General features: G+C 31.6%; 2 protein-coding genes across 2 annotated transcripts; both read left to right on the top strand.

Annotated features, from left to right (window-relative positions):
• The first annotated feature begins 2,704 nt into the window (after positions 1-2,704).
• On the top strand, positions 2,705-4,773 carry LOC145605189 (heavy metal-associated isoprenylated plant protein 35-like). Its single transcript, XM_081661227.1, has 3 exons — positions 2,705-2,898; positions 3,029-3,104; positions 3,556-4,773. Exons 1-3 carry the CDS (start codon positions 2,842-2,844, stop codon positions 4,455-4,457), a joined length of 1,035 nt encoding a protein of 344 aa, XP_081517353.1. The 5' UTR covers positions 2,705-2,841; the 3' UTR covers positions 4,458-4,773.
• A 7,682-nt stretch (positions 4,774-12,455) lies between these two features.
• On the top strand, positions 12,456-14,565 carry LOC145605787 (ferritin-like catalase Nec2). The gene is made up of 3 exons (XM_081661854.1): positions 12,456-12,933; positions 13,046-13,271; positions 14,034-14,565. The coding sequence occupies exons 1-3, from the start codon at positions 12,494-12,496 to the stop codon at positions 14,412-14,414; spliced, it is 1,047 nt and encodes a 348-aa protein (XP_081517980.1). The 5' UTR covers positions 12,456-12,493; the 3' UTR covers positions 14,415-14,565.
• The last annotated feature ends 153 nt before the right edge of the window (positions 14,566-14,718 follow it).

Below are 14,718 nucleotides of genomic sequence, written 5' to 3'. Positions count from 1 at the left end.
TTGAAAATTTTAAACTCCATAATGCCGGATTTAAAATTTATCTTTGTACTATTTGATATTATGAAAGAAATCATATTTTATACAGTTAGTAAATAAAATGTACGCCTAATGAATAGTATCTTATACGTAGTATTATCATGTATTATGTGCGCACGCATATTTGTGTTTTTTTTTTTTCGGTGAAGACGATGGGCAGCCCCAAAACAAAGCGAAAGCTAGAAACTAGAAAAATAAAAGAGCAAAAAGCATAAACAAAACAGAAAATAAAAAACAAAAAAATAAAAAAAATAAAAAACACTATAAAGCGAGACTAAGTTTCATCACGACGAGGGATGCTTCTCGGAATTGCCTTTCCTCCCAAATCCTCTAATAAAACAGCACGAAGGTCCACCGGGACCGCCTCAAAATCACCAACTTCTGGTCAAGAGAGACACCGAAATTGGCTAGCCAATCCGCCACCCTATTCGATTCCATGTAGCAATGACCAATAGTTACTTCCCATCCCTCCCTCGAACATAAAGCCTTACACTTCCTAATTTTGTGTATGTATTATACATTGACATAGATCGGATGACGATCTTAGATATTGAGTTTCGATTTCAATACTTTAACTAAAGGTTTGTTCACAATACTGAACTGAACTGATTGAAGTTGAATTGAACTGAACTAATTGAATAGAGCTGAAATGAATATTGTATTTTATGAGAGAAGGAAATTAGGAACTGAACTGAAGTGATTGAAGCTGAACTGAACTGAACTGAAATTAAGCTGCTGAAGTGAACATGCTCTAGTTAAGCTAGTTGACATTTACATTTAAGGGCTTGTTCTGATTGACTGAAATGAGCAGAACTGAATTGAACTTATTAGAGATAAAATGAACTTAACTGAATATTTTATGAGAGAAGGAAATTAGGATAGGAACTGAACATTAGAGCTGAACTGAATTGAAAATAATCTGAAGAGAACAGACCATTAGAATACGCATATTTAATTTGTGAATTATTGATTGAATTAGTAGACAATGTATTGCACATTTGCACCATGCATGCAATAGAATAAATGAAAGGGACGACCAATTAGGTAAGGCACACTATGTATACAAAACAAACTGTTATACATGAAAATTTAGCATTATCCTCTTTATTCAGTGAGTGGAAAATGTCATAAACTCAAACTTTTATTTGGGATATTGCATGTCCATGCAAGCTGACAAAAGAAGACCAATTGGATGGAAAATAAAGGAATGCAAACTAACTAATTGGGGATTTGTCTTTTATTTCTTCACTACAAAATGCTATGTGACTTGAAACATTGACCTTTATTTTAGTGGTTCTATACTTATCAGATAATCATGATTTGAGAAGTGAGATACATTAAATATTGGTAATGTATGTTAGGTTTAACTAGTACTTCGTATATATCAAGCATAAGTGATGACTTAGACCCCAATTACTACATTGATAACTATTTATATTTTTTCTTCTAGATGTAAATAATACAGTATTTGGATTTTGAATTTTTGTATTACGATTTAAGTGAGATTTTATTTTACAGATAATAGTGGCATATGACAGAGTTATCCTTGAAGATATAGGCAAGGGTGGAGATAATCCTAAGGGTGGAGATAAACATTTATTACACCGTTTTATTTATGAATTGTCGATAGATTCCCAACTTTATACTAATAAAGGAAGTACATTAAATGTTTATATGCAGTCCTTTGGGCGACATATAACATTACCCTTTGTAAGACTAATCTTGAAAATATCGGTTGATAAAAAATTTAAATTATTGGCAGAAGTAAACATCAAATTAATGCATATTGTCTAAATTTAAGACTAATGTGGTACCCTAGGAAAATTTAATGAAGCATGTACATCTACTATCCCGTATAGGCCTTTTTTTTTACAGGTTACAACTTACAAGCTAAGTTGACGTGATATCATGTTATTTTCACTAAAACTTAGGGGCATGCATTGGATGTCCTAAAATCTAAATTTAAACCCCTCTTTCCTCAGTAATTACCATATTTTTTCAATTGTCACACCTTTGTTCCCAATTTTATTCTCATCATTTTCTTACGTTCGTCATCTTATCTCATAACAAATGTTTATGTTTAGTTGTCTAAATCTAATTCCAATCAAAGTTTTATGATCAAATTAGAATAGGGCCATATATATATAGTTCATTCAATAAGAACCATGTAAATAAATTTTATAATACATTTTGGACACCATTCATCCACCCCATAATTCAATTAGTATAGTTTATCCATCCTCTATAACTTATCATCAAATCTGAACTAATTTAATTTATTTTTGACATACTATAGTAGTACTCATGAGCAAGTCTTAGCCCATTGAAATTATCAATTAATTTTGATTAAATTAAAATTAAAATATATTGATCGCCAAAATGCAAAGTGCACGAAATTCATAAAACCAAACTTTTTTTCGTTAGTACTCTCGAGCAACAATAATATCACAATGCCAGATGTCAAATCTTTAATAAAGAATTAAAGTATTATCAGGATTTTTAGTACAAAATTTTGTGCAAAACTAAACAAAAAATCATTAACCAAAATAAAAGAAAAAATAAAAATGATTACAAATTTTTGTTAAAAAATAAAATGATTATATATTAAATTAAATAGAAGGCACTTTCCAATAGAAATAAAAGGGTTTGCCTTCCACTGAGTCACTCAATTTATTTCTTTCAATTCCAACTTTGTTTTGTCAGCCCACTTCTCATTTCTCATTCTACTCGCTTAATATCATTTCTTCATAACTTTCTCTCTCCTCTTTTTGTTTTCCTTCATTCATTCTCTCTTTACCTTCTTCAATGGCTGCCCCTCCTCAATGTCCTGATCCTGATAACTCTGAACCTCTCAAATATAAGGTACTTTTATTCTTTTATTTTATTTCATATTTTAATTACTCTTTTTTTAAAAAAAATTATTATTGTGCAATTTAGAAATTTATTAATTTCTAACTAACTAATTAAGTCCTCTGTTTTCTGTGTTCTTCAGACATGGGTGTTAAGAGTTTCTATTCATTGTGAAGGATGTAAACGGAAAGTCAAGAGAATTCTCCACAGCGTTGAAGGTATTTTACAAACCATTTTTCACTATTTTTCATTTTTTTTCCTAATTTATTTTGTTGTTTTGTAATTAAATTTTCAGAGAATATTTTTTTTGTTACTTATTTCTATCTGGGTCTCTGTTTTTTTTCCTTCAAGAAAATGATGAATTTGTTATTCTCATAACAAAATAAAAGTAATTTCTTGACATTATTTTCTCCGTTCTTTTTTGTTCTACCCACTTTCTGTAGACTGTAGTACGAAGTAATTACGAGCTAAATTAAATTCCATCTGTATCTCTGAAAATGCTGAAATTTTCTGTTTCATACCCATTAAAACAAAACTAAAAAATATTGTTATGTACTCTCTCCGATCTTTTTTGTTCTACCCACTTTCGGTATAACATAGTAATTTAAATTTCATTTTTTTATCATAAAATGCTGAATTCGTTACAAAAATTGCATGAAAATTTTGCAGGAGTTTACACAATAGATGTGGATACAAGGCAACACAAAGTAGTGGTAACAGGAAACGTTGATGCAAACACTCTTTTACGAAAGCTTGAAAAATCTGGTAAACACGCTGAGTTATGGCCTGATTTCTACAAAAACGAACAACAGCAGCACCAACAACAACAACAATTTGAAAACCAAAACCAAAACCCAAATGTTGTTGAAGAACAGCAGCAGAATAATAACAACTCCGAACCTCAAAAAGTACCTGAGAATAATCCACCCCAACAACAACAACAGCAACAACCACAACCACAAGTTAAAGAAGTTAGATTCGAAGCGAATATTCCGGCCGCCGGTGATTCTCAAAACCCTCCGGGAAACGGCGGCGGAGGTGGCGGCGCCGGCGGAGGTGGTGGAGCTAAAAAGAAGAAGAAAAAGAAGAAAGGAGGGCAAAATGGTAATAACACTACAAACAACGCCGCGACACCGAACAACGGTGGTGGAGGTGGTGGTGGGAATGGTGAGACAGTTACGGAGCAGGTGGCTAATGGTGGACCGCCAAGTGGCGAATCACAACCTCCACCTCAGCAAAATCCGAATCCAAATCCGAACCCAAACCCGTACCCGGAAAATATGAGTCCGCCACGTCAGCACCCGCCGAATGCTCGGGTATACGAGTACCCGCCAACTACATACTACGCGCCTCCACCAGTGTACGCTGTTAGTTACAATACGGCGTATCCTAGCAGCAATTACACTGCTTCCTACTATTCTGCGCCCCCGCCTTATTCCTACGCGTATGTACATCACGGGGGTGACGTGGAGGGACCTGCGCCGTTCGATTGGAATCCGCACGCTGTTCCACCGTCAGATTCGTTTGAGATGTTTAGTGATGAGAACCCGAATGCTTGCTCCGTTATGTGAGAGGAAACGAATCGGGTTATTTGATTTTAGAAAACGGATATGGTATCGTATATGTATGTATACAACTCGTATAAAGTGGGGGGTAATTTTGGTAATTTAACTACTAATGTGTATAATCTTAATCTAGGTGCCAATTTGATGAGAAATAAGGGGGTCCTTCAAATGATGGTGTAATTTTATTTATTCACTTTTTCCTTTACTTTTAGATTTTAATTGTTAAAATTAGTCTCCTAATTTTGGTTCTAGTAAGTTCTTTGAGTAGTTATTTAATGTATACACACCCCCCTTTTTAATGTAAAGTGTATTTTGGCTTTTAGTTAATGGTCTAATCACTATAACGGATGGTGTAAAAGATTAAATTTTCCTAGTAAACTTTGCAACTAGCTAACAACCACTAATTGTAACTACTTTTTGAAAAATAATCAAAGGGGAATTTTATTGTACCCCTTTTAATTTAATTAGCAACGTTCTCTCCACCTAGGTAGCATCCTTTTGAGGTGGATTCCGCCAACAGATAGATCATTTTTATTTTCCGAACTTCTTCGGGTGGAGTCATGGTGGTGGCTCCGGTAGACTAATTAGTTGTGAGATTGGTGGCTTACAAGGCTAGGATGGGGAGCGTTGAAGGTGTCATAGGTGATGGTTCTTGATCTAGGCTGGGGCTATTGACTAGTAAGATTGATACGGGTATTTTTTAAAGATGTGAAGAAGAAGACTCATTTGAGGGAGAGAAGGCAATCCCCTCATATAAGCCCTATAAAATCTAATCGATAGACTAAAAATCTAAAGTAAGAAACATTGTCACTACTCTACTACCTCAACCTCTAATAAGGGTTATACGAAGGCACGGTGATTGTATCTCTTTCATATTCATATTTACATGTCATTAGTACTTTAAAATATTTAACTTAAATTTTGAATTGAAGAGTGGACAATTAAAAAAAGTAACAAAAGCAGTGGTGAGTAATACTATATTATGGTGTATAGTAACACATGTGAATTAAGGAATAATACAACTTTAAGATTACATCAAATTACAATCACAGATTTATCCTTGAGTTTTGAAACACTGGAAAAGAACCCTAAACCATTAAAACTGACAAAGTAAAAAGAAGTGTTACATAAAGTACCTAAAAGTAAATGACTACAAACTATAAAGTAGAACTAAAACTCAGTTTGAGTTCAAATAAATGGAGTACTCTACTGATATAATTTCGTCTAGTACTAGTGTACTACTCCAATGTGTTAGGTGTAATTCAATTTGGTATTATGTCACTCGTCTGGTAAAGGATATCTTTTCTGCTTTTGATGACTTGGAAAGAGTCAACTACTCATTATTTCTAAGTTTTGACTACTAAGAGTTCTTACTCTCTCTTTTTTCTTTTTATGGTAATGATATATGGCAAATACAAAGGCCATGTTTGATAATTAGCTGAAAAATAAATATTAGGATTGATAATCAAAAAAGTGATTTAAGCTCATTTAAAGTCTGTTCTCATTTACTGAACTGAGATGAACTGAACTGAACTGAATTGTTTATGAGAGAAGAATATTAAGAACTGAACTGAAATTAAGCTAAAGAGAACAGACCCTTATTATATGAGAGAGATAAAAATAAATGATAGCGAAACAGGAAAGAAAATATTATTAACTTGCACATACATGTTATATATCAGTCGTATTTAATAAATATTGCATATAATATGAAACATGGGTCGTATAAGGCGTATAACCAAATGAAAGAAGTCCACGCATGGTGCAACGCAGTGACTTTGGTACCAATAATATTTTGGTCTTCCTACCCAACTTTGTAGAAAGCAGGTGAAGGCATGTTTGGCTTTGTAATCATGTCTAATGTTTGTATTTGTCATGCATATCATACATCCAACTTTCTAGTTTTAAAATAAGTTTTAAGGTTGTTTAAGTCTTTTCTCCTACAATGATTATAAATTTTGTCTACGGAATTATTTACTTGGTTCATTAAAACAAATTGTAATGGTTTAAAAAAAAAAAAAAAATTATATTGTAATTACCTATGGCATATCCTGTTGTCTATTGTTATTTATTTTTATTTTTTTTACATTTTAAAATTGTGATGAATTGCCTAAGCATTTTCCAAGCACTACTCATACAGTCATACTAAATTAGACATAAAAGGTGTTAGCCGTGTTATATATATCAACACTACATTATGAGGAAATCGAGAGTGAGAAATAGCTTAAGTGGTAAGAGCTTCCCTCCCAATTTCAGGAGATCCTGGATCGATTCTCACCTCCGCCCTTGTGGCTCTCTAAACACCAAAAAAAAAAAGTATTTTTCTAATGTCCCATAAATCCATAATACTACTCCATCTGTGAATATGTCTCATAAAAATTAACGCGTTTAGGCTTTCTTTTTTTTTTTTTTTTTTTTTTTACCATCCATATACCAATTGGTCTTTTATGACAGGATTTCCTGTCGTTAATGGGTTTCTTTATTGTAGTGCAACTTTAATCATAGTTTTTTTTTTTTTTTTAAAAAATTTTTTTTTATAGTAATGTAAGGTTTAATAATATTAATATTTTTACTAGCATTTTGGTAATATTAATATTTTAATATTTTTACTATGTTGAAAATAAAAGTCATTTGGTAATATATAGGCTATAAGAGGTTAATTTTTTTAATAAAATATTTATAAGGTCAATATTAATAATAAAGGTCACTATGTTAAAATTAGGGTCATAACATCGTACTTCAAGTCCACAATAGTATTAAACATTATACAACTTTTAATAAAGGTTACTATGTTAAAAATAAGGTTACTATGTTAAAAATAAAGGTCACTATATTCAATATAATGTCAGTTACGTGCGTATAAACCTCGGGTCTACAATAATATTATTGTGAACCAGGTCCACGCAAGTATTTCTGGTAAAAAGAAGCAACATTTTATTTGATATCCTTACGAAAGAAGGTGGAAATAGCCAATTATACCAATCTATATCCACCCTTCTTCCTTAAAAGTTGTGAATTGATTCAGAAAAAGAAAGAAGATCACAATGCAATTCTTCCCCACCACTTCCTCTCTTTTTCCATCTTTTTCATTTTCATCAAAATCATATCTAGAAACATCCCTTTACTAATAAGGTTTATTCTGTTGGATAATCATTCACTTACTTTGACATACCCATGATTTGCAAATGACAATTTGTTTTTACTTGTATGTATGATGATATGTACACAACACAATAGGATATGACTAATTACAATTATTTTAAAAATGATTGATATGTTTTGACTATTGACATTATTTACAAACTCTACTTTGATAATTATAATTTATTTATAAGACAAATAATAGTCATATTTGATTTTGTTTAATTTCCCTAATGTAAATTAGATATATACGGTTTGATTCATGAGTTAATAAACTTGTCAACTAATTTGAAACATATGAAATAATATTTAGGTCAAGGTGATAAAAGAGCTTTTTCTTCTATATAGTATATACGAAGACACGGAGTATGTAGTAATCAGAAACCATAAGATCTTAGACTAATTTGAGCTATTTCCTCTTTTATTTGTCTTTAAATGGTTTTTATTTTAGCAAGGTCACACTGTCATGTGTACTTTTTTTAAAATATGAGTAATAATACAATACCTCACTAACTACCATCAGTCCATCACATATACTTGCATATTCAATACAAAAATGTATGGATGGATAATCCTACCATAAATTAAATTAATTCTTAGTAATAAAACTTTGTTCATGGACGGGACAGAGAATTAGAGAAAGTATCACACTTATAATTTAAATTCATTGTAACTACTCCTATTATTTCCCAATTCTCATGATATTCTAGCCAGAATTGTATCATTATCGTTACACATTCATGAAAAAAAGTGGAAGAAGCTAGTTAGTGTTAATAATGGGGCCTAAGCTAAGCTAAATATGTGAAAAATGGTTAACGTCTTAGCCAGCATGAAAGTGATTGAAATAGTAGGAAAAAAAAAAAAAAAGAAATGATGCTTTTAAATCACGTTAAGACTTATATAATCTTTAAAGGATCATACATAAGCGCACATTAGAGGAGAGTTTGACCATATAAAAATTCAACAAGTCTCCATCTTAAAACCAATTAATGATAGGTGGAGTAGTCCATTAACCTAATACTCCGTACTTTGTAAGTTTATTAGTTACCTCTTTTCTTCTATAATTTTAGTCTGGGATAATTAATTCAATTCACATGCATGCTGATAATTTTCCTAACAAATTTGTCCAATGTAATGAAAAAAACCAAATTAAACCGACAATTATGTACATGCATGCATACATTAGTAGGTCTTCCTCTTGAGGGTAACGAGTATGTATATAATGTAAGACATAAACGAACACATAATTTTATACTACATATACACTCCGTACATGATATATGATAAACTTACGTCAATTGATTGTAATTCAATCAGTTTTTTGAAACAATTGTAATTCAATCAGTTGATCATGAGACATAGAAATGAATTTTTTGGCTATGTGCACATAGTGACATAGTGGCTCATGTTGGAAGCAGGAATCGGATTCCCTTAGATAAAGGAATCCAATACATGGGATATCTTTCTTGTGAAGCCTCTTGATTTGAATTTTCTAGAAAACCCTTTGCAATTTCTAAAAGGCTGTTTGTTAATAATTTTTCTGTTGCTATTAGTAGAATGAGAATGAAAGCTACCAAAAACAAAAAGGAATGAAGGAAAAGGAATGAAAGGAAAAGGAAGAGATGTGTCATCTTGTTGTTTCCTAGCCTACATTGACTGAAAGGTTCGTAGTTTACTACGAGTATAAGATATAAGATAAAATTACGTTTATATTTTGTCAACGATTTTAGTTGTTAAAGTTGTAAAATTGATTATCAATACGAATACTTGATATCAATTTATTTATGTTGCTTGTATATGATTATATATCACCAAAGATTCAAGAATAACCTTTCGTTATAGCTTTATATTTATAGTGCTTATTCTTGTTCTTCTAGGATTAAAGTTTAAAACCGAATTGCAAACTCTTATGAATATTGTTTGCTGTCTACAATGAATCCACTTTTTTTGGTGTATAAAATATAACGAACGAGTCTTTTCTTTTTTTTTTTTTTAATTTTTTTTTATTTAAAAATAAAAATAAAAAAGTGTACTATGTATAAATCAATAATTTGGGTTTAATAGTCGTTTAGATCTTAGTTCAAAAAATAAGGGGAAAAAAAAAGTTTTGTAGCCGAATTGTTGGGCTTTACATCATCAACGCATTTAAAGCCCAAAGTTCCTTTACGAGGGCTTTAACCGAAAAAAATACTCCGTATTATGTAATGGACCAACCCAAAATTTGAATAAAGTTAGAAATAAAAGTCAATAGTTGACTCTATTGCTTTATTTTTATTTTTTTTTTCATCTTATAATGGGTCCATTGGATAGTTTGGTTGCCGTGGTATAGTTGTGAATAAGTGAATTTATAACGGGTTTAAGGGCGAGTGATGAGAATCGATTCCAAGATCTACGGAAGAGAAGCATACCACTTGATCTGTCCCTTATTCTTATTGTCTTTTATTGTGAGTGTAAGTTACAAATTGTCCCCTTTACTTATATTTTTTTTAAGGGATTGCCCCAATTTATAGGGTAGATGCATCCTCCTCCTCCTTTAAAGCTCCTGTTTGATTTCTTCATTGAGCTTTTGCGTTTACCCATGAAAGTTGTTCTCCGATTCCATTGAAGCTGCCCTATTATAGCGCGAATTAATTTGTATATTAGACAAAGTTACAATATTACCCACTTATTAACTAAAAATGACAAACTTATCCCTTTGAGATACAATGCACTCAAAATGAGAAACTTGTATTTCTCTTTTTAGCACATAGCACAATTTGTTTTTTTGGGGCTGTTACCTAGAATTAGGAATCAAATTCGGTTTACATATTATTTGTCTTTTCTTTAGCTCTCTCTACCAACCTTAAAAACAAAAAAAGTAAAACAGACTTATCAACCATTAGGTCTTTTATTTACGGAGTATAGGAATTATAAAATAGACTTAGTTTAGTATTTATCTTTTTGAGACTCACCCAATTTATAGTTTTCTTATTAAGTTACATCTTGGAAAAAAAATGCAAGTAACTTATCAAATGTGCAATTTAGCTTCTAAAATCATTTTACTGATGGTGGAAATCCAAGATTGTTTTATAAAGTATATTATACTCTGTCATGCTCCTTACATGAGAGTCTTTTAGGCTTAAACTTTTATGCAATATGCATGGGCCCTTTATATCTAGGGCAAAATATTTCACTTGATGGTGAGGGTCAATGAGATTTGAACTCGTGTGTCCGGCTTATAATGCCATGTTAAACAAATAATTCAACCAAAAATTTAAACTGATAATTGAAACCTATAATTGGTTTATAGCTTTATACACCCTATCACTAAGATTTTAGATCACATATTCACTTAGTGAAGATTTTGAGGTCTTCCCCACAAAATTTGCTACTCCGTAGCAAACTCGAATAAGCACGATTTAGTTCAAAAATCTTATTCCTCTTACCGATATGTTTGCCACTAGATTAGTATTTACGTGAGGCATACGACTTTACAATTAAGCATGCATCAAAGCTTAATTTGCTAACTTTGGCTACTAATACAGATTTTTCAACAAGTTAGGTTAGCTAACGTCAATAATTAAGCTTGTAGTAAGATGGTAGTATGGTACGCTATATACAATCATTAATTTCAAAATTATGGTTATATAGAATTTTCATTGATCATGGTAGAGGACAATGATTATTTATCATTTGAAATTTTTTGTTTTATTAAACACAAAATATCAAATAAAGAGTTGATATAATTTGTAATATCATGTATCAATATTGATCATTTTTATATAATTTGTATATGGAGTCACAAAGGATAATAATGTATCTATTTTCTGGGTTCTATTAATGCCAAATTTTCAGCCAGATAAATTGGTTGATATCGATCAATAAATCACTTATCCTATGTGCATGGGTGATCTTGTTTTTTCTATTTCATTCCCTTCTCCCTTCATTGAAAGTTGAGTAGTTTTATTTCGTAATACATTTATCTTATAGCATGAACGTATTTTTTGTATTATTCACAGCACACTCCATTTATGTAGCATCTAATGTTATGCGATATCCAAACCCCATCGATAGCTTGTCATTAGACAATCGCAATAGATGCTTTAAAAAAAACCACACGCTATTTCCAAATTAAATCTGTATACATAGGTCACATTTGATTAAACATTAAAGAGTAAATGTTGTTATTTTGTTAACAATGTTTCCTCGCTATCTAATTTTGCAGTTTTTATTTATTTATTTTTTTTAATTTTTTTTTCATTAAAAAAAATATGGTTATGTGAGTACTTCTTGAAATCGTTTCAATATAGAATTTCCAACTTTTAAATTTTTTTTATTCTTATTAATAAATAAGATTTTATTGGTAAAAATATTGCATTCATGCGTTGGTATATTTGCTGTGTCAAAATGGGGTAATTATTCTGAAAAACAAGGAGTATGTATGAATTTTGGAGTTTTGATTAAATACTAAATATAGAAAAATGCTTAATATTTTGGGATGATCAATTTTTAGAATGTGGCTAATTAATTAAGAAAGCAAGAACTATTATCTTTGGACTAACCCTAAGGGAGAAGTAGTGTAATTAAAGTCATTCATTACTTAATTTATTGAATTGATCAAAGCAATCAACCAATCAATTTATATTGAAAACTCTTCTACTATCAATCTATCATTATCATATAACCATAACATATCCCATATACTACAAACACAATTAAGGTCGATTAATCCCACAAGTAACGTTTTAGTTAGTAAAAACAATGTAAAGCTAAACATCATTGTCTAAACAACAATGTATATGATTAATTGATTATTATGATCTCATTCGTCTTGTATATATATGAGTTACTCCGTACTTACTTGAATCTCACAAGTTATAGCAAACCTCACATAAGCAAAATTTTCTTACCTTTCCTTTAAAATGACCTATCTTTTATACAAATCTCTTTCATTATCATGTTTTCGAATGTTAATAGTAATTCTAACTATCTTAGGGGCGATTAGTTCTGTGTACTCGGGTGTTGATTTGGACCCTTACAATACCTCGGGTGATGATCTAGGCCTTTACGATCCATTTTATGATAGTAACAACCCGAGTAATCCTACTTGCCAACCACCAATCCCACCTTTTGTGTTGCCCATTTACAAAAGTGATATAATGCAATTGCAATTTGCTCAAAATATAGAGCATTTGGAAGCTGAGTATTTCTTGTGGGGTGCCCTAGGGTACGGCCTTGACAAGGTTGCCCCGCAACTAACTCTTGGCGGTCCGCCTCCTATTGGAGTTCGGAAGGCCAACCTTGACAACCTCACTGAGGGTATTATCACAGAATTTGGCTTTGAGGAAGTTGGACACTTGAGGTTAATTAGCAAATTAATTATGCCCTACATACATTTGTCTTTATTTAATACATAACCCTAGTAACTTCTAAATAATTATTAATTCTTTTTTTTTTTTAATTTATATATTTAGGGCCTTAAAAAGGACAGTTGGAGGCATCCCAAGACCATTAGTGGATTTAAGTCAACAAAATTTTGCAAGGGTTGTAAACCAAGCATTTGAATGTGATCTTAAGCCACCATTTGATCCATACAGAGATAGTCTTAGCTACATGTTGGCTTCATATATTATTCCTTACATGGGACTAACCGGCTACGTTGGTGCTAACCCGCAGATAAAAGGTTATGTTACTAAAAGGGTATGAAATACGCTCTCTATTTTTTATTAGTTGTTCCACTATACTGTTCACATCATATCAAATACGAAGTATTACATTTCCAAAAATGGAGTGAGCAAATATTAGCTTAATTGTATTTTATGATTTGATTCCTTACTTGTATTTAATTTTGCTTGCATGATGAATAGTACATCATACTTAAAGCTTTCCTGTATTTGAGTACAACATGTAATGTAGATTAATCGGCTAACTACCCTTTTCATAGACTTTAAGCACGATAGTACAGTAGAATTAATAGTTATCTGTCACGTTATGCAACTGATTTGTCCATTGAAATATGTGTTTAGAATTTCATTTGTGGATTGTGACAAATTAACTATAATTAGTATAAGGAGCTACCCTTCTTATTATAAACTAGTAGTTGCTATAAAAGTACCTAAACCATTTATTCAAATAACCAACACTTAAAGTTAAACATCGAGATTCAATCCCAGTTCGATCTTGTGTGTAGGTAAAAAATTGTCTATGTCAAATTACCAAATTAGATTGGATTACATTTGATTCGCGCTTTAATTTTCAAGAAATAAATAAAGTTCAAACCTAAATCGGACTAGATTTTGATGACTTGCCAAAAGTCCAATCTAGTCCATCCAAATTTATACCACTTTTTGAGACCATTAGCATCCTATTACCCTTTGTGACATATATAGTTGGCAACTTAAGCATAAGAGTCGTACAATGTATGTTCCAATTTGATTTAATATTGAATTGATTTTTATGCAGCTCTTATCAGGGTTACTCGGAAATGAAGCAGGCCAAGATGCAGTAATTAGGGTGTACTTATACGAAAGACGAATGGAGCTAGTGCACCCATACAACTTCACCGTGGCAGAATTCACAAATCGTATATCAATTCTAAGGAACAAATTGGGCATGTGTGGCATCAAAGACGAAGGTGTTGTTGTCCCACCCGAGCTTGGGGCTGAGGGTCGGACTAGCACCAATGTGCTATCAACGAACCAAGACTCGCTTTCTTATGCGCGAACACCTGCTGAAATACTTAGAGTCTTGTATGAAACTGGCAATGAGCACCACCCTGGTGGGTTTTACCCTAAGGGAGCTAATGGCGAAATTGCTAAAATGTATCTTAAAGACCATTACTAGCTAGTTTATTTATGTTCTTCAATAATAAGTTTGTAAAAACACTAGAAATGTATGCTATGCTTCATTATTAACAATTTTTAGTAACTCGTAAGTCTTCCTTTATTGTACGTTCTCCATCCATTTCTTATTATATGTAATAATAATTTGATTTTCGGTATTGGTCATCATCCGCATACATTTTTAACCTTTAGAAAATTTTGATCAATCTAACACCATTTTACATAATAAGTTTGTAACTAACATAACTCCCTCCAATTCAGAATGATGTTTCTCTTTCGTAAATCGATGCAAATTTTTATCCAAT

Source organism: Chenopodium album, chromosome 22, assembly GCF_948465745.1.
Source record: "Chenopodium album chromosome 22, dcCheAlbu1.1, whole genome shotgun sequence".
NCBI classification, from domain to species: domain Eukaryota; kingdom Viridiplantae; phylum Streptophyta; class Magnoliopsida; order Caryophyllales; family Amaranthaceae; genus Chenopodium; species Chenopodium album.
The sequence above is the reverse complement of the archived record's forward strand: the minus strand, read 5'-3'. Positions and strand labels throughout refer to the sequence as shown.

Excerpts from the sequence above, each read along its gene's own strand:
- LOC145605787 (XM_081661854.1), top strand. The coding sequence starts at position 12,494 with ATGACCTATCTTTTATACAAATCTCTTTCATTATCATGTTTTCGAATG. Across the intron at positions 12,934-13,045 it reads GAGGAAGTTGGACACTTGAG|GGCCTTAAAAAGGACAGTTG; the intron begins GTTAATTAGCAA and ends TTATATATTTAG. Across the intron at positions 13,272-14,033 it reads AAGGTTATGTTACTAAAAGG|CTCTTATCAGGGTTACTCGG; the intron begins GTATGAAATACG and ends ATTTTTATGCAG.
- LOC145605189 (XM_081661227.1), top strand. The coding sequence starts at position 2,842 with ATGGCTGCCCCTCCTCAATGTCCTGATCCTGATAACTCTGAACCTCTC. Across the intron at positions 2,899-3,028 it reads CTGAACCTCTCAAATATAAG|ACATGGGTGTTAAGAGTTTC; the intron begins GTACTTTTATTC and ends TGTGTTCTTCAG. Across the intron at positions 3,105-3,555 it reads AATTCTCCACAGCGTTGAAG|GAGTTTACACAATAGATGTG; the intron begins GTATTTTACAAA and ends AAAATTTTGCAG.